The sequence below is a fragment of the Columba livia genome, chromosome 9 (assembly GCF_036013475.1).
Source record: "Columba livia isolate bColLiv1 breed racing homer chromosome 9, bColLiv1.pat.W.v2, whole genome shotgun sequence".
NCBI classification, from domain to species: domain Eukaryota; kingdom Metazoa; phylum Chordata; class Aves; order Columbiformes; family Columbidae; genus Columba; species Columba livia.
In genome coordinates this window covers 663,170-681,895 of record NC_088610.1, presented here as the reverse complement: position 1 = coordinate 681,895, position 18,726 = coordinate 663,170, and the positions used below count along the sequence as shown (strand labels likewise).

Sequence of the window (18,726 nt, the reverse complement as noted above, 5' to 3'; positions counted from 1 at the left end):
TTTTGCCTTTACTCCACATCTGGCAGATTTCCACCATGAAACAGAGTCCTCAAAGCAAAAACACCCCTTGATGATTCCAAACAGCCGCCCATGTGCCAGCTCTCAGCTCGGCTGCCTCTCCTGTAACCTGACCGTGCCGGGGGAACGCTCTCCTCAGAGAAAACATCTCTAAAAAGGGAAACGATGTGATCCTGCAGAAGGGGAACCTGTGGTGACGCCAGCTCTGAGAATAGTGACAGCGGCAGCGGGAAACACTCGCGCCAGCTGACCCTGCGTACCCCTCCGGCTCGCAGTGTGCTGAGCGGCAGCTCCTCGGGCAGAGATGCAACCAAGAGCAAGGAATTAATACTCCTTGTCAGGAGAGTTAATCCCTGCTAATGCAGATGCACGGAAAGAAAAACGTTACAATTACGACTGGCTGCATTTTAAGAGAGAGATCCTTCTTGCTCCTCCCATCGTGCCCCGAGTTCAGGGACTGTATTTGCAGCCCTGAGCCCCTGACACCAAGGGGATGCTGCAGGACCACGATCCCCGCAACCTGCGGCTGCGCTGAGCCTGCACACACCGGGCTGGGGCTGCAGGGACAGTGACGGCACAGCTCGGCTGTCCCCAGGCTGGTCCCAGCTGCCGCGGGCTGCTGCGCGGTGCCGGGGGAGCACAACAGCCGTGCCGCAGGGAGAGCCGGTTGTGCCCTAACACTGCCACACACAAAAGGGGTGACAGCGGGTCACTCATCCTCTCCCATCGCCGCCTTTTGATCAGCAGGCGTGAGCGGGGCTGCTGAGCGCCGGCATGCAGGCTGTGCTCCCTGCCTGTGCTCCCCGGCTGTGCTCCCCGGCTCAGCGCCGCCGGCGGCACGTCGCTGGCTCACCGCCTGCGCTGCTGCCGCGCCGATAAGGTGCCAAAAACACTGTCAGGCCTTTCAGATAAGAAAGATTCAGGGCAAGGCAGAGGCGCAGCTAGACAGCAGCAACACTTGTCAGGGTTGTAGCGGGGATGATAAGGGTGCGGGAGGCCGGCGGGGGAGTGCCGGCAGCAGCTGGGACAGGGAAAGGACGAGAGCAGCGGAGCCAGAGACAGCCAGGGAGCTGGAGCTGCCCCAACACCCGTCCCTGGTGCCTGGTACCCGTGCCTGTGCCACCCTCATGCCAGCACCTTCTGGGCACACACGGTCCAGCTCTGGGGTGCTCTGGTGCTGCCACGGTCATTCCTAAAGGGCTCAATATTTCCATCACCTTCTGCAACGGAGGGTCAGAAGCAGAACCACAAGCATGAACTCACTGTGTGATCGCTCAGCCACTCCCCATCCTTACCTGTCACCATCACACAACACGATCAGCTGAAGTGAAACCTGCATTATTTTCTTTCACAAAAAGATTATTTTCTATCTAGGAGAGATAACAAATGAGAGCGAGTTGCACATATCGGCTCCTACCTCCAGCCTGTCCGTCCTCATGAGCTTCTGGGCAGCAGCGGCGGCGGCGGCAGGAACGGGGACGCCGGGGTTCCCCGTCACCAGCATGGGGGCGGTGGGCAGGATCTCCGCCGGGACCAGGCCGGGGGACACGGGCCCCAGGTAGGGGTTGAAGGCAGCCGAGGCGTTGGTGGCTAAGCTCGGTGCGACGGAAAACATCGGCTGCAACCACACAAGAGAACAGGAACAACACTTCAAATATTTATACTTGCCACGCCGCCAGCGTCATGACTTTTTGGCTATCATCTGGAGCACGATGTCAGGGAATTTCTGTTACTAACGGGAAAAGGCATTTGGCATATTGGTTTTTCATTTGTTTGCTTGCTTGTTCCAAAGCAAGAGGCAGATGCCCTTGTAGGCTCCACATGTGGTGGAGATAATTTGATCTGGAAGACCAAACAACACTGTGAGACCAAATGCGAAGCTGCTACACTGCAGTAAGGATTCAATAACTCTCCTGCCCCCTGAAAGCCAAGGCACTGTGTTACCCATGTCATTGCCAAATAAAATCAGTCTGGAGTGCTTCTCTTTAGTATCTAAATAAAGTAGCTACTCAAGGCCTTTCGATTTTTCTTGCAAACTAAATTTTAGAGTGAAAACCAAGCAGAGTTAACGCAACACTTTTGCTCTGTTCCGTGTCTGGTGAAGCCAGACAGCGTATAACAGCACATGTTTTTGTATTTCTGAGGAAATGACGGCAGAGTCTGGCAGCAGGAGCGATCCATCTGAAACGCTGGGCAAAGCACGCCGAGGATGCTGGAAAAAAGACTTAAAGTGGTGTAAATGGGAATAATTTCTTCAGCGTCTCTGGTTGTTCACGCATGTGAATGAAAAACAAACAGGCAAATTTTACAGGAAATAAAGTATTACTTCTAACTACACTATTAATTAACTGCACTTTTTGTTACTGGGTGATTAGCTATGTACTAATGAACACCGAAAATAAAACTATGACCCAGTCTGTTAATGTGTAACTGAAGAGATACCAATGTTTGATTTCTGCCCAGTATACTCACTATACAGTAAATAAAAGACTGTCCCATTTATTTTCTACTGAGATTGCTTAATACTAACTACGGAACCCCAGAGTGTCAGGGGTTGGAGGGCCCTGGAAAGCTCATCCAGTGCAATCCCCCCATGGAGCAGGAACTCCCAGATGAGGTTACACAGGAATATCGATATTTAAAATATAAATATCCTGTGGACTTCAGACCACTGCAAAATACCAGCATATCTGAGCAGAGCTACTGCATGTTACCCCGAAAGCGGCAGTGTTGTGCGATGTACAGTGCCAGGGAGTGCCCCAGGCTGGGGCAGCACTGCGCTGGCCCTGCTCCGCTGCAGCGTGCAAACAGCTCAACAACCAAAAAGAGCAAAGAGCAGCTCGTGTAGGTCTGCAGAGAGAACGGAGCTGAAGGAGGACACAGGCTGGGCTCGTTCAATGCAACTTTAACAGCCACACAGCGAGCACCGGCCACGCCAAGGACAGTGCAGGCAGGTACCACGTGCGCCAAGAGAAACACCCGCACGTGCGGCTCCTGCGAACAACAGACACCCAGGAAGGGCCGGGACCCACAGACGAGACCCCAGCCTGGGCTGCCAGGCACAGCTCCGCTCCTCTGCTCCCACACCCGCGCCGTCCTGCTGCTGGGCTGCGGTTTCACACCAAACACAGCCCCCTGCACCGGGAAAGGCAAATGCAGAGCCTGACAGTGCTGCTGCAGAGCCTGACAGTGCTGCTGCAGAGCGGCACCGCTCCGCCCGCTGCTGCTCTGGTACCCAGTGATGCGCCAGCACCCAGCAATGTGCTGGTACCAACCGACGCTGTGTACCAATCCATACTGTGCTACCAATCCATACTGTGTACCAATCCATACTGTGCTACCAATCCATACTGTGTACCAATCCATTCTGTGCTACCAATCCATACTGTGCTATCAATCCATACTGTGTACCAATCCATACTGTGGTACCAATCCATACTGTGTACCAATCCATACTGTGTACCAATCCATACTGTGTGCCAATCCATACTGTGCTACCAATCCACACTGTGCTACCAATCCATACTGTGGTACCAATCCATACTGTGGTAGCAAAGCCCAGCTCTAGCTGAGCCCAGCTCCCCCAAGCCAGTCCCAGCAGCAGAGCTCCTCCCCGCTGGCGGAGCGCGCAGCCAGCAGCACGCACGACCCGCGCTCACCGGCCGAAATCCCCTCCACAACACTGATAAAGGAGTGAACTGAAAAAGAAAGATGAGGGGAATCCACAGACACTACGTGCAACTAAGATAATTAAACCCTTTATCAAACAGAAATATGCGTGGAAGGACTCTACTGCTTTGCTTACCAAATTAGAGTTTCTCATTAAGTGAGTTCACTTACTTTTATTAAAGCATATGGTATTGATTTCTGTAAACCAAAACAAACCGTCTGAAGCATGGTTAGATGGGATGATATAAATCACTTCCCACAACACTCTAGCTAATACCTGCTTCAACTGTGCTGAAAAAAATAAAGTAATTTTAAGGCCAAGTTACCAGGACGGCATCCGTTTGCAAGCTCTGTTACTGGGACAGCCACTGGGACAGCTGCGAATCCTCATATTGAATGAGACTAAATTCTGAACATTCCAGCTCCATAACGTCTGAACTCGGGCGACGTACAGAGAAATCACCAGGAACGGGTGGAGCACGAGCTCTGCGGGGCAATAACAGCTCTATGAACTGAGGCCAATGAGCTACAATCCACTGACTGGTGTTCCGTAGACCCAGAAAACCTGGCGCCAAATAACCATCTGGCACAAGTCTGAGAGCCCTCTCTGCCGAGACGCTCTTTCCTGAGGATCTAGCTATATTTTCAGGAGCATTAGTTGTCACTATGGTTTTGGAAATGGAAGTTGAAGAACTCATCTAAGAGTGAACACAGGTTTCCTAAGGGCAGGTATCTAGAGGTAAGTTAAATTCCCTGAATTCTACCTTTGCCAGCACAAAAAGAATAAAGGAACTGTCAGAGAAGTGCTAATGTGGATATATTTATTTTATATATATTTTTCAATTTATGTTTTCCTTCGCTGCCATTTCACGCGTTTTAAGAGAGAGCTTCAGCCAGGGGAGCACTGGTTGCTTTCTGTGTTGAATATACCAGTGAATGGAAAACACCCAGTGGGAAGCAGCTCAAACCCAGGAATCCCCTAGAGCACACAGAACTGCAACAGAACCGCCTGTTTACAAAAACCCCATGCAGATCACTCTCTTCATTTTAAGAAATAAGTTGCAAAAAAATGATGAAATTAACAATGTTAGTTAAATTCATAACACTACTTCGAGCAAGGGAGAATACCCAGTACAAAGACATCCAGGGCAGCTTTTTGCCCTGTTTGAGTTCTCCACGGGTTACTGGCGTTTGCGGGGTTTTCCAGCCTGCAGGACAGCCGGTACCCAGTGCGGCTGCACCTCGCGCTACTCGGGATGGGAGGCGACACATGCACGTACCACAGGCTGCAAGGGGGCTCCAGGCATCATGGCATTGGCGAGCTGCATCTGCTGGGCCAGCATGGCCATGTTCTTCTGCTGGATCAGGTTATTGCGCCCATTGATCTCCAGCTGCGTTTTTAAGTGCGGTGGCGGATGAAGATATTTGCAGTTTTCCCTCGAGCATCGACCCTGAAGAAGAGAATTGACACGACTGGGTTAGAAGCTATGGGTGTATCTTTGTTCCTTATGGCATCAGCTAAAGCAAACCCCAAAGCCGCTGCAGACAGGAGGGAAGCCCTGGTACTTCCCTGGGCTACCCCGCACTGACCAGAGCAACCCGACAACTCCACTACCCCCTGCTTGCTGTGTCTGCCCAAACCGCGCATCTCTGCAGAGCAGCTCCAACAAACGCTCCAAAGGTGCTGGAGGCCCAGGCAGCAGGTTTGCAGGCACAGCGTGTCCCTCCTCTCTGGGCACAGGTTTTGGCCCCAGGGAGCACCGAGCACGTAGCAAGAGGGGTGGGAAAACCGCCTTATTACCAGGAGAACAGCACCCAGCCCGTGTCCGCGCTGCCCCCGGCCCTGGCAGGACGCGCAGGGTCCCCAGGCCCCGGCGTGGGGCCGTCACTGCACTCACACCCCCGTGTCGGGTCCCACGGGGTTCACCCCACGGACCGAGGGGTGACACGCGGAAGGGACGCTGAGGTCACTTGTGAGAAAACCTCCCCAAAAACACAGATCCAAGTGCTGGAAAGGGACAAAGACGGGCGCCAGACAATGCACAAAAGCTGAAAGCACAACATCGATACCACAGATAAGACGGGCAAAAAAACATGTGCAGGCTGAGAAAAATATTATTACAGGGGGAATGGAGTTTCCTACTGCAAACAAGGACTGGGGTACTACAGTAACAAACACGAACGATTCCTAAGCAGAAAGGACAAACCGACGGCGGCAACAGGAATCGGCGTTTGCGGAGTGTGAGTTTCACGGGTGTGCATGAACACAGATGTACGTGCCATACGCGCACCTGCCGCTGCTGTTCCCCGTGGGGCCTCCTGGGACACACACTGACTGACAACACGCTCAGCACAATAAACCAGCCCCACTTCAGCGCCCCAAAGCCTTTCCCAGCTGGATGAAACGGCAGGCAAAGGGCAAGCACGGCGCAACAGCTTTGCTCATGGCCATTATTCTCCCGACCCTAAAACCCATGTTAATTGTTGCTACCACTAAGTAACATGGGGCAAAATTCCACATTCACTAGCTGCCTGGAAGACGACACTTTACATTAGCAGAGTGTAAAAATCAGACTTAATTACTGCTAAATGAGTAACATGAAACTCTAACATGTTGCTGGAACTGGAGGTGAGCAGTTAACAAACCTGATTGCGACCTGCGAATGCAGCTCGGTGTCTGCTCCAGTGCTGGGGCCGAGCCTGGACGGGCCATACATCACAACCACAATGCGCTTCACACCCTCAGAGCTCTAAAGCCCGAGGAACCCATTCCAGTGACCTAACGCTGTGCCCTCCGGCTCCTGGGAAACAGGGACCCCCGGTGTTACCCTGGCAATGCCGTTGTTTCTCTTCGTTCAGCAGCTGATCTTTCAGGGAGGCAGTTTACTCCAAGCTAGAGACTACAAGAACACAGCACTTCCCGGTGCCCTGTGCTCACGCTCAGCTACCACCTGTGGCTCTCGCCTGCACGATGCCTTGGAGCCCCGTGCAGCACTTCTCTTTAACCTGGCTGAATTTTCAGATCGCAGCAAATCTTCCAAAAGAAGTGCAGACTTCTCTGTCTGAGAAACAGCCCTCTTGTCCTACTTATATTCCATGGACCTTCAGAAATGGTCCAGAGAGTGCCCGGGAATCAGAAAACACAGGCTGACAACCACTGTCAGAAATCTCCACCAAGAGCACTGGCTGCACTGATCTCCTTCATGCTGTGAGCAAGTAGTTTCCTAATTACTTTTCCACTAGATTCTGGTAACCTCAGTCAACAGAGCTTAAGGCAAGTTTTTTGTCTCTCTGAACCTTTTCTGAACCCTTTGCTGTTTTTTCCAACCATTACAAAATGAATACTATAAGCAAATAAATGCAGAGAAGCAGAAGCTGAGCGACTGGCGGTGACCCGGCACGCTGTCCCAGCACACTGCGGGGTTCCAGCAGAAAAACGCTGGGCTAACACTTCTTAAACGCGCTGCCGAGGCTCCCGAGCCGCCGCCAGCCGGGCGGAATGGCGGGTGGGCGGCCGGGCCGCGCTCACATGATGTTTTTCTCCAGCCCTCGCATCCCCGGTGGCAGGGAGCCCGCGGCACCGGCGCAGAGCCCTGCCTGCTGGATTTTAAGCTGCCTGGCCTTGGCAAGGGCGGGTGACGGGGACAGGGTCAGGGCAGAGCTGGTGGCACTCACCAGGTGTGGGTCTGGCATTAGCCACTGGCAGGGCAGGGACAGCCAGTGTCACTGCGCTGGGACTCCTGCTAGCACTCCACATGGCCACCAAGCGGGTCCTGGCTGCAGGGACGCACTGCACCGAGCCCCAAAAACACCCACGGGTCCCCATCTGCCACTGCTCCCCGTGCCCACCATGCTGGCAGAGCCGCCACAGGATCCGTGGCACCGGCACCGCCCCGGGGACACCACGTTTGCATCCGGGCCAGAACAGCCACCTAAGGGAGAAAAGCCCAAGCAGGAGCCACTGCGGAGGGGACGTGCGGAGGGGACGCGAGGAGGGGACGGCGCTTGAGGGAATATTTAGTTCCTTGAGGGAATATTTAATGGCAATATCAGCAGTCAGTACCTATTAATAGGGATGATCTGAGCTGAGTGCGCTGCCCGCGGGGTCCCCGGCACGCTGCGGTGCGTGGGAACCCCCACTCACGTTCGCACAATATCTGCACTGAGATATGAAAAGCAGGTCCCTGACGTTGAGTAGTTTCTACGAGGCCTTCAGAGCTGTTTTGAGAACATGCAAACATCCAGGGCTTTCAGTAACCACGTTATTCAAAAGAACTGCTCTCCAGCACCTCTGCCTAGAAGCACCATCCCGTCACCAGAGGAAGAACAACCGACTCATGCCCGTCGTGGAGTTGGCTCCAGCCTAAAACTTCCTTGGGAAGCACAGCCCGGTGACGCAATAAATAAGGTCTAATTAGCAAACTGCTCTCTGAAGGTCATTAATCCTCCAGGCACAACCCGTCCAGACACGCCAGCGGGAGGACCTGCAGGACCCCGAGCGGTCCCCACGCAGAGGCACTGCCAAGCCCAGACGCCCTGTCCTCAGAAACTCTGACCCGATGGGTTCTGGGCTGTGACAGACACGCAGCCATGGGGACAGCGCTTGGCACTGCGGCTGCCACCAAACCCGCGTGACCGGGGACAGCGCAGAGAGGTGACAGTGCCCCTGCGTTCATACTGGCAGCGCTCCTGGCGATCAGAGCGCTGGGCACGGCAGCTCTGGAGAGGGGCCGTCCTGTCCTGTGCACAACTGGCTGGTCGGAGGGATCAGCAAACACCAGACTGGGCACGGCCAAAGCAGAAGAACTGTGCATGGCCAGGGACTAAATAAAGCTCCCACTTGGTAAACACCGGCGCGAGCATGCTGAGCACAGCCAGCCGGCCGTGGCTGTGTACGGCTGCCCCTCTGCAACTCTCTAAACCAGAGAAGGCAAGCAGAGCCACAGCCGGTGTGTGCCACGGGCTCTGCAGCTGCCCAGCCCTGCACCGAGCTCTGCTCCAGCTTCGAACACCCACCGCCTTCCGTGTACCTCAGCTAAATACATCTGTACGGACAAGTTTCATAAATGCAGCTGGTCTGGGAAACTCTTAACACCGAGCTGCACCAGCCTGCTGGGTCTGTTTATTTGTGCTATTTTTATACCACTGCGGTAGCACAACCCGAGTTACCGAGCACTCGCTACACTGCTCTGCATGTGTTTATACAAGAACTACTGCTCACAAAAGCAAGCGGTAAAGCTTCTTGTTTTTCATCAGTCCATCAACACTTTGCCACTAAAATATCACCATAGAAGTCCAGGGGCAGAGGAGAACTGAGAGCACCAATGTGCTACTCGCTGCGTGTTCAGATGTCCCTGGAATAAAACCCTGGCTCTCCCCAGAGGTCCCTGGAATAAACCCTGGCTCTACCCTGAGGTCCCTGGAGTAAACCCTGCACCTCCCAGCGGTCCCAGTGCCAGCGCCGGCGCTGCAGACCGTGCCATGACACCCCCCGTTGCGGTGCAAGGAGGAGTGCTGAGCCCTGCGTGTCACGGCGTGACGGGGACACCGCCAGCTGCAGCTGCTGGGCCAGCCTGCTGGTCCCAATGGTGGGCCAGATGCTCGCTTCAGAGCCAAGATGTTCACCTGCATCCCCGCAGCACGGCCCCACCAGGACCACGGCCCCCTCACGCCCCCCTCAGCTCACAAAATAATAAGAATAAAAACGGGACTGTTGCCTATAGGCACAGCATAAGTACAAGACTGATGAAACAATCTTTCAGTTGAAATTTTTAGCATGAATTGCTGCTTGGGATGTCCTGGAGCCAAATTAATTCTCCCACTAAAAAGTGTTGCTTAGCAACGGGGTTTGACATGCAGGAGAGAAAAGCGGGGTGCTGGTGACGGGCACGGGCGGGCGCGAGGGCCAGACCCACCTCGATGCAGGTGTCTGGGGGCAAACAGCCCTCCCGAGCGCAGCAGAAAGGGGCTGCGGCCAAACTGCGCTCCTGCTCTTGCAGAACAACACGCGAGTGAAGGGAACGCCAGCCAGGGGGCTGTTTTGGGCAAACATTGTTTCCTCAGGTGGTTTTTGAAGTTACAGTTGAATGGATCACCCTGCCTGCAGCGCTCCTGCCGTTGTTGCCACCACTAAATCAGTGAGACAACCTCCCTGCCACAGGATGTGCAGAACTCGGCTTTTAAACATAAAAGTGCCTGCCAGAAACAGGCTTTAATCTCTGCCGACGGCCTTCGGCAGCTGCCGTGGCATTGAACCACCTGCAATGTTACGATGGACTCCCCAAAGCATTCCTGTGCCATTAAAGTTACCAAGTCCTGCTTTGCAAGATCAGACATAAAACCCTCTGATACTTAACAGGCTATCTCCCAAAACAAACCAAAAAGCTTCCTGTGGCCAGCAGACACTCCTGTGACCACTGCACACCCCATCTGCACTGTGTGAGCATCTACCACCCCATCACTATTTAACCATTATTAGTGACTGAGGATCAAACCAATCAATCACTTCCGCTGGGGATACCTGATCTATTTGCATCTGGGCGACCCTGAGCTGGCAAACCAGCGGCCACGCCGGACGGCTCAGCTGTGACAGGTTAAGAGTTTTTGATCCCATACAAACACACAAACAGCCCCCTCCTTCAGGGAGTATGAATTCCTTCCGACAGCAGCACGCTCAGAGCGTTAAAACCCAAGCAGGAAGACGGCTGTTACGTAAAATCTGAATATTGCCTGTAAATGGTAAAACTATTTATACCAATGCCCACGTGTTTTACTGGAAAACATTCAACGACACATAAGCTATGGTTTGCTTTTTAAAGATAAACTGTTTCCACCTGCTTTGTTGTAGTAGCTGGCCCATCAAGCATATACTCAGATAAACTCCTTAAATATTAAAGGAGCTATTTTCCTGACTGGAAGTGCAACCAGCAGCCACACTCCCGCTGCCAGGACGGGCGGTGATGGGGCAGGACCGCGATGGGGCAGGACCACGATGGGGGCAGGAAAACGATGGGGTAGGACCGCGATGGGGGCAGGACCGCGATGGGGGCAGGACCCCGATGGGACAGGACCGAGATGGGGGCAGGACCGCGATGGGGGCAGGACAACGATGGGGGCAGAACCGCGATGGGGGCAGGACAACGATGAGGCAGGACAACGATGGGGCAGGACCGCCATGGGGGCAGGACAACGATGGGGCAGGACCGCACAGCACCGAGGTATGGCCCGTTCCCACCATCGCCTGCCTCCGACAAACACGGGGAGCATCGGGGAGACAAGCGTCCCCCCTTTCCCTGCAGGCGGCCGGCGCAGTGCCCGGGCCGGCAGCGGGACGCGGCAGCTCAGGTCTGCCCCTCGCCAGCCGCTCCAGCGGCCCTTCCGACCACATCTGCTTCCCCAGTCACCCCGCCAGGCCCTGATCCGCCCCAGCACACGTCTCTGCTCGAGAAACCCATCCCGAACTGCCCCGCTGAGGGACAGACGAGTTCCACCTCCCCCCAGTCCCTCCTCCTGCTTCCAGCGGCTGCGGAGGCGAGCGGCGGCAGCGGCCCCGGTTCGCAATACCAGCCTCGACATAACCACAGAAACTTCTGAGTACGGCACAATCCTCCCTAAGGAGCAAAGCGCAGGCTGGGGGTCAGTAAAGCCCCCCCACGGTGGCGGGACAGCGCAGGCTGGGGGCCAGTAAAGCCCCCCTGGCTGGCGGGACGGCAGCGCGGCCATGGCGGGCCGGGCACAAGGACAGCGCGGCACAGCGCCTGCTCGCCGGGGAGCGCCGCGGCCAGCGCGATAAGCGTTGGTTAATCAGCAGCGCGGGAGAATAAATATTGACATCAACCGCTGAATGTCTATTAAACAAAGGATTTAACATAAACTCGCACCGGGCAGCCCCAGCTGAACGTTCGCGTCCCAGCACAGCGAGGGCTCCCTGCACGGCCACGGCAGCGGGTGACAGCAGGAGCGGCGCCGTGTCCCCCACACGCCTGCTGGGTGAGTGGGGCGCACAGCCAGCACCCCCCACGGTACAGCCGGAACGCCGGGGTCCAACCACATCTCACCAGCCAAAATCACTGACATCGGTCACTGAAGAATTTAGATTGCTTAAGTTAATCACAGGCACCCTGGAAGGTGCCACTCACAGCCCTGCTCTCCTTCCCAATTAACTGCAGCATTTTTGCTTCATTAATATTCCTACAAACTTCAATTTCTTTTTACACCTGCATTATGTATCCAATTAGTTTACATGTCACCACTGAATAATAAACAGGATAATGAGTTCCTTAGCATTTGGATAAATCACCTCTTCAAAATAGCACCACATTAGGGACCACGCTGCTCCTTCCAGCTCCACAGCTTATCACGGCCCAGGGACCGCTCCACTCCGGCTCCGAGAAGCCCAGCTGCAATGTGTGTGCTGTGCTGCAGCTATCGCAGAGCATTGTTTTCATTTATTCAGCTAAATTAAGTCATCAGTGCCTAAGCAGAATTATTTGCAAATACCTTGCACTGATTTGTGTCTTTATCATGTATTTCTTTCTATGGTTTGGTGGCTATTACTGCAGAAAGGAGGAAAAAAAAAAACAAGAGGAGGCCTTTTTCAGTGATTCCTGGTCACTTTGGGAGTTCTTTGCCAAAACCTGCACTACCAGAGTAGGTACAAACCAAGTGTTTCCCAGCTCAGCCCCACAGACAGAGACAGGAGCTGCCGGGAGATGGTGGCCGGGATGCGTCCAATGTCCCGTGTCCCGCTCAGAGCTGGTGGCCGGGCTGCAGCAGTGCCCCTGGAGCTGGGGACATGTCCCATGTCCCGTGTCCTGCTCAGAGCCGGTGGCCGGGCTGCAGCAGTGCCCCTGGAGCTGGGGACATGTCCCATGTCCCGTGTCCTGCTCAGAGCTGGTGGCCAGGCTGCAGCAGTGCCCCTGGAGCTGGGGACATGTCCCATGTCCCGTGTCCTGCTCAGAGCTGGTGGCCAGGCTGCAGCAGTGCCCCTGGAGCTGGGGACATGTCCCATGTCCCGTGTCCTGCTCAGAGCTGGTGGCCGGGCTGCAGCAGTGCCCCTGGAGCTGGGGACATGTCCCATGTCCCGTGTCCTGCTCAGAGCCGGTGGCCGGGCTGCAGCAGTGCCCCTGGAGCTGGGGACATGTCCCATGTCTTGCCCAGCTGCCCCGTGCTGTCCCCTCCCCGCTGTCCCTGGCCTCCTGCAGGCACCTGCTCTGCCCTTACAAAAGGAGAAATCACACTCACTTGAACTTGCTAAGATGCTCTGTCTCACTTTTTTGGCAAGACGTGATCTTGGTTATAATAATTAAATTGATTTGGCTACAGGTTTTATCCTTTTTAATTATCTTTGTGCATCTTTTCATGTCCAGTGCAGCCATAAAACACACTGAAGTGACCACTTAATGACGTCTTTACGTGTCTACCTTGTAGATAAAAGTCTCAAAGCCTTTCATTTATCACTTTTGCTTATACTGCTAATGGCACTTGTACAGGAGGAAACACAGAGGAGCCATCTAATTGCCATGAAATTCAACAGGTTTAGAAAAAACAAAGAAAGAAGAGAACAGAGTAAGTGGACTCCTGGCATGACCACAGGAGTAAAGAACACAGTGCAGGGGTGAACCCAGCCCCGCGGCCTCTGCTCTCAGCGCTCCAGCAGCCCGCACGAGGGACCGGGGCAGGGACCGGCACCAGGGCTCGCCGGGCCTCTCGCCACCCAGCAGCGTGGGACAGACGCACCGCTGCTCTGGTCCGGCCCTTGTCCTGTCAGCACCAGCGATTCAAACTGCACAGCCCCGAGCAGGGACGGGAGAAACGAGGGGAAGCGCAGAATGATCCCCAGCTCCAGGAACCCGGGACAGGGATGCTCACGCCTGCCCCACTTTGTTTGTACCCTCCTCCTGCTGTGCAGCACCCAAACGGGGTCACCAAAGCCTGTGTCCAGCTCAAGTCAGCCTGTCCCCCACGGGAGACTCCACCAACCCCCAGATCCCTGCTTCCCAACAGCCCTCGGCAAATGCATCAGTAACTTACGGAAATACAAATATGTTTCTCATCCTTTAACACGATTTGGTATTGTTATTCATGTTATTACAAATATTTGCATATCCACGTGTCTGTATATACACATTACATGTCAATTTATCAGTATTTATGTTTCCAGCAGTCCCAAGCTCTGCAGACTGGCACAGATGACCCCGGATTTCTGCCCCGGTCACCCCGCCAGCCAGGGCCCAGTGCGGGGACAGCGGGAGTCACGTCTTTCCAGCCCTGCGCAGGAAAACCAAACAGCCCCAAGAGGCGGTTATTCCCAGGGCCACACGTGGATAACAACAGCATTAGAATCCACAAGACACTTCTAGCACGGACTTCAGACACTGCGCTCTCCAAACTCCTAAAGCCATAAAATCCTGTTAGAGCAATCTCCAGTAATCCGCATGATCCTTACTCGAGCACATAATAGCTAACATTTTAAGAGCAAAATGAATTACTTTATGTCAAGATCAAGTGTAACACACGCGAGATTTAGTCTATTTATCACTCCGGCTTCCCGCGGTGCCCAGCAGCAGGCGCGGGAGCAGCGGCACGGCACAGAGCCCCGGCAGCCGCGGGTACCGGCGTCGCTGCCACCGGCGTCGCTGCCACGGCTCCTGCCCCTGCCGTCACCTCCTGTGTGAGAACAGCCCCTTCGCCGGCGGCCGCTGCTCCTCACATCCCAGCGCTGCCAAGGGAACGGAGAACGTGAGCGGTGAGCTCAACATCCAGCAGGTGCCACTGCAACTATTAATGGATTTACTGCAGCATATTTAATATTTAATAATATTTTCAGGCTTCCGATTTGTTTTGGTGTGGTACGACAGAAAACAGGCAGGCTGTCAAACCTGCCTCCAAACTGGGGAGCAAAGAAAAAGGACACAGCCTTGGCTCAGCAGAGCCGCTGAAACAGGCTGATGCTCTTTACTGCACGTTTAAAAGGGAATGCCGCAAGAGGGATGACACTGTGTGTGTCATATACTCTTCACATAGGTGATGTATTTCAAGATAGTTTAGAAGGCGGCCCCGGCCGTCTGCGGGGGTGTTCCCAGCACCTCAGCCCCGCTCCAGCACCGCTTGCCCCGCTGATTCAAGCAGAGTTTTCGTATCAGAAATCAAATGTAACTCTAATGTAGCTATACGCATGTGTAAAAAATATGTAATAAGAAAACAAACAAAAAAGCCCCAGAACCACAGATGTAACTATTTTCATTTGCTTTTGCAGAGCACTGGCATTTTCAGTCTCTTCTACCTGGTGGGAAAGGGGAGGTGGTTGGCATGGTGATCTAAATGGGATAATTAGTGTCCTCATCCAAGTGTAAACAGGCAGGAGAATTCTCCATTACAGTTGCTATATTTAAAACTGAATTGCTGGAGTTTAAAAATAAAATCTGGCTTTTGTGATTTCAAGCAAGAGAAATTGCCGTCACCTGTTGCTGGTGTCTGCAGAGGGAGCGAGGTCAACCGCGGGAGCCGGGGCCACGACCTGCGGCTGGAGCTCCGCTCTGGGGATGTGTGCACAGCCCCGTCCCAAACAGCGCTCCTGTACCGCCCCGTCCCAAACACCGCTCCTGTACCGCCCTGTCCCAAACAGCGCTCCTGTACCGCCCTGTCCCAAACACCGCTCCTGTACCGCCCCGTCCCAAACAGTGTTCCTGTACTGCCCTGTCCCAAACAGCGCTCCTGTACAGCCCTGTCCCAAACAGCGCTCCTGTACCGCCCTGACCTAAACACCGCTCCTGTACCGCCCCGTCCCAAACACCGCTCCTGTACCGCCCTGTCCTAAACACCGCTCCTGTACAGCCCTGTCCTAAACACCGCTCCTGTACAGCCCTGTCCCAAACACCGCTCCTGTACCACCCTGTCCTAAACACCGCTCCTGTACAGCCCTGTCCTAAACACCGCTCCTGTACAGCCCTGTCCCAAACACCGCTCCGGGGCTGTGTGTGTACAGCCCTGTCCCAGACACCACACAGGGTGTACACAGCCTGTGTCGCAAACACAGACACAGCCCCGTCCCGACCTGCACAGAGCAACACGGAGCACGACTGTGGCACCTTTGTCACAAACCAACCCGGACACACAAGCAACAAGCGGCACGAGAGGGGCCGAGGACATCGCTGAGCGGAGCCTGGGACGAGCCTGGCGGGGCACCCGCGGCCGGAGGGACCCCAGCTCAGCGCCCTCTGCTTCTGAATCACTTTCTTTGGAAAGGGGAGATGCACTTTTCCCTGCTCCAAGCTCCGCCGAGGCTCTATGGCAGCACCACACCATCACATTGCAGTTATGGTGTCAGAGACGTGAGCGATGGTAACAGACTACAGCTGCAAACTGCTGTGCTGCTTTCTAAACAGGAGTGATTTGATAACCAATTCACAATATACCCACTGCGAAACCAAAAATATCCTTTAAAAAAGATATAAAATATTTTCAGACAATTCAACGTTAATTATACATCTGATTAATTTCCCTCTTGAAGCTCTGCATGTCATTTCCAGCACGTTGCTCCGCCAGCTTTGCACGGCGCTGGAGCTGCAGCCACAGCTGCGCCCGCCGGCTCCTCCACCGCCCCGGCGCAGCGCCCGCCTGGGTTCAGTAGCCATGCCCGGGATTCCAAGGCAGCCCCCACACCTGCGGGAAACAGCAGCAGCCGCCGTGACCCCACGGCAGCGCAGAGCCGGGAGCTGCCCGCACCCCAGCCCAGCACCGCTCCCCGGCCGAGCCCCGGCTGCCACGGCACAAAACTGGCAGAGCGCTGTACAACCGTGGGACTAATCCAAAACCAAAGCTAAATCTGAGAGCTGGTAACGGCAGCTACAACACGCAAACACACTGTGGAGATGCGCGAGGAAAGGGACCATGAAGACAATGCCAAGGAGAGCTGGGCTGAGCCAGTCAGTGATGTTCCCCAGCCTCACTGTCCCGAGTTGAAGCAATCTCACCAGTTTTGTTTGCACATCCTAAATCTTCATTGCTATAAAGCTCTTCTGCAACATCCTACAGCCACCAGGCTTATTCTGAAAGCTCAGTCTGTATTTACTCCACCAAGAGCAGTGACTCCTACAAACTTGCCAGCAGCATTACCCGCTACGACACACACTACTTTTGCTAGGGTACTTTTGCAGCGCTGCTGTTTAATCTACTCGCGCTGCACCCCTTATGTTAAGCAAGCTGGCCCAGCGTATGCGCAGGCAGTGAAAGCGGGAGCTGTCTGCTCTGCCCCCAGCCCAGGCGAACCGAGGACGCGGCCGTGACGCTCTGCGCCGCCCACGGTCAGAGGTGCGGCCACTGCTGAACAACACAAAAATCAACGTCAGATCAATAACTGGTTCCCTGCTCCCCAGCAGTGCGCCAGCCGCCCTCCTCAGCCAGCTGAAGGTCAACCGCTGCCGTTATTTTTGGTCTGGATTTTCATCGAAGAGACGATGATTTAAAAGCACAGGTGAAAACTGCAGCCCCACACCATCGACACTGGAAATCACTGCCGGGATCCTAACCTGAAAATGCCAACGTGTGGACATATTTGGGGCTTTTATTGACATGGTTTACATAACCATTATATATTTTTCTATTTTTTTGCCTTGCAGATGGAGTTTCAGGCCTTGCTATCCCTTTCACAGTGTTTTTCCTTGTTCTTAGCAAATATGGTATTTCAAGACAAGGAATGGGATCTCTGATTTGCAGAACTCACGCTGCACTTGACACCAACACACAGACTCGCACAACCAGGCGCAGCACTAAGCACTTTTCCTCCCAAGGTTACAAAGGATAATAATTGAGAATTACCGGCATGAGAAACAATCCAGAATCTCTTTCAGTAAAGCTGCACTGGAATCTGGGCCGAGCAGCAAGCTCTGCTGCTCCGGGCAGCTCTGTACGAGCTGGCCGGCACCTCTAGTCAGACAGACAAGTTAAATCCAGCGCATTTCGCCTGCGGGGACACCCCACGACCTGCGCGGCCCTCGGCGGTGCTGCGCGCCGGCACGGGCTGTGCCCCGATCCTCAGCAACGCAAACAGCGCCGCTCCCTGTCCCCCCACGCCGAGACACTTCACGATACAGCAAACTTTCTTAGATGGAAACATATTGCTCCAATAACATCCAAACCTTTCTACTTAATTACTGCACATACCCATTCTGCCAAAATAAACGGAGAGCAGCAGCCATGGGGAGGAAGTGGGGGAGATGTCATTGCAACAGGTTTTCCTGGGCTTTTCAGCACGCAACAGCACTTCTGTGGCTGTGGGGACACCTGCACAGCGGCTCCGTGGGCAGAGGGGGGATGGCACAGACGGGGGGTGGCACAGACGGGGTGACAGCTGCCAAAGGTCCAGCCAATGCCAGCGCCAGGCCCGAGACAGCGTCCAGCAAGTCAGTGCAGGACAATGAAACAGCACCAGGGAGACTTCACTTACACAGATGTTTAAAGGGAGGCACAAAGAGAAAAGAAAAACTTCCCAATACACAGAAAAGGAAGGAAAGATGCTTAGAGCTTCCAGTAACGAGACACGTCAGGCCAGCGCACATCCCTCTCCCCGCCCGCAGCTGCTGCGAGCGAGAGGACAGAGCCACAAGCGTACCTGAGTGAAGAACAAATACTTGCGCTGTTCAACAATCACCTCGGGAGCTACGGAAAGCTGAAGCATCTGTGCCCTGGCACCCCGTGCAGCCGGCAGCCCCAGGGGCCGCGCGGCGGTGGCAGGTACGCCTCCCCGCGAGAAAACACGGCTTTCGTTTACTGCATTCCTGAGACGGGAGCACGAAAAATGAACAGTTGGTCTGCATACCCAACCAAGCCAAGAAGTGTCAGCATCTGATTCTTATTTATTGCACCGATGGAGCCGGAGCTGTCAGAAGCTGCTGTAAGCACAAGTACACCAAAGCAAGCGGTAATTAACGGGCAATCAGGCACCAGTGCGGTCCAAGGCCAGCTGTCCGAGGGTCAGTGTGAAACACAGCTCCTCATCGCATCCCTGCGCACTGCCCGGGCTGCAATTACACAACGACA

General features: G+C 54.5%; 1 protein-coding gene across 21 annotated transcripts in view; it reads right to left on the bottom strand.

Annotated features, from left to right (window-relative positions):
• The window catches only part of MBNL1 (muscleblind like splicing regulator 1), a 77,221-nt gene that overhangs the window by 20,579 nt on the left and 37,916 nt on the right, over positions 1-18,726 (bottom strand). For all 21 annotated transcript variants that reach the window (XM_065073335.1, XM_065073318.1, XM_065073316.1 and 18 more), the window contains 2 exons: positions 4,968-5,138; positions 1,436-1,636 (listed from right to left, as the gene is read on the bottom strand). In XM_065073335.1, the coding sequence (XP_064929407.1) occupies positions 1,436-1,636; positions 4,968-5,036 (270 nt within the window). In that variant the 5' untranslated portion in view covers positions 5,037-5,138. The remainder of the gene's footprint in view (positions 1-1,435; positions 1,637-4,967; positions 5,139-18,726) is intronic.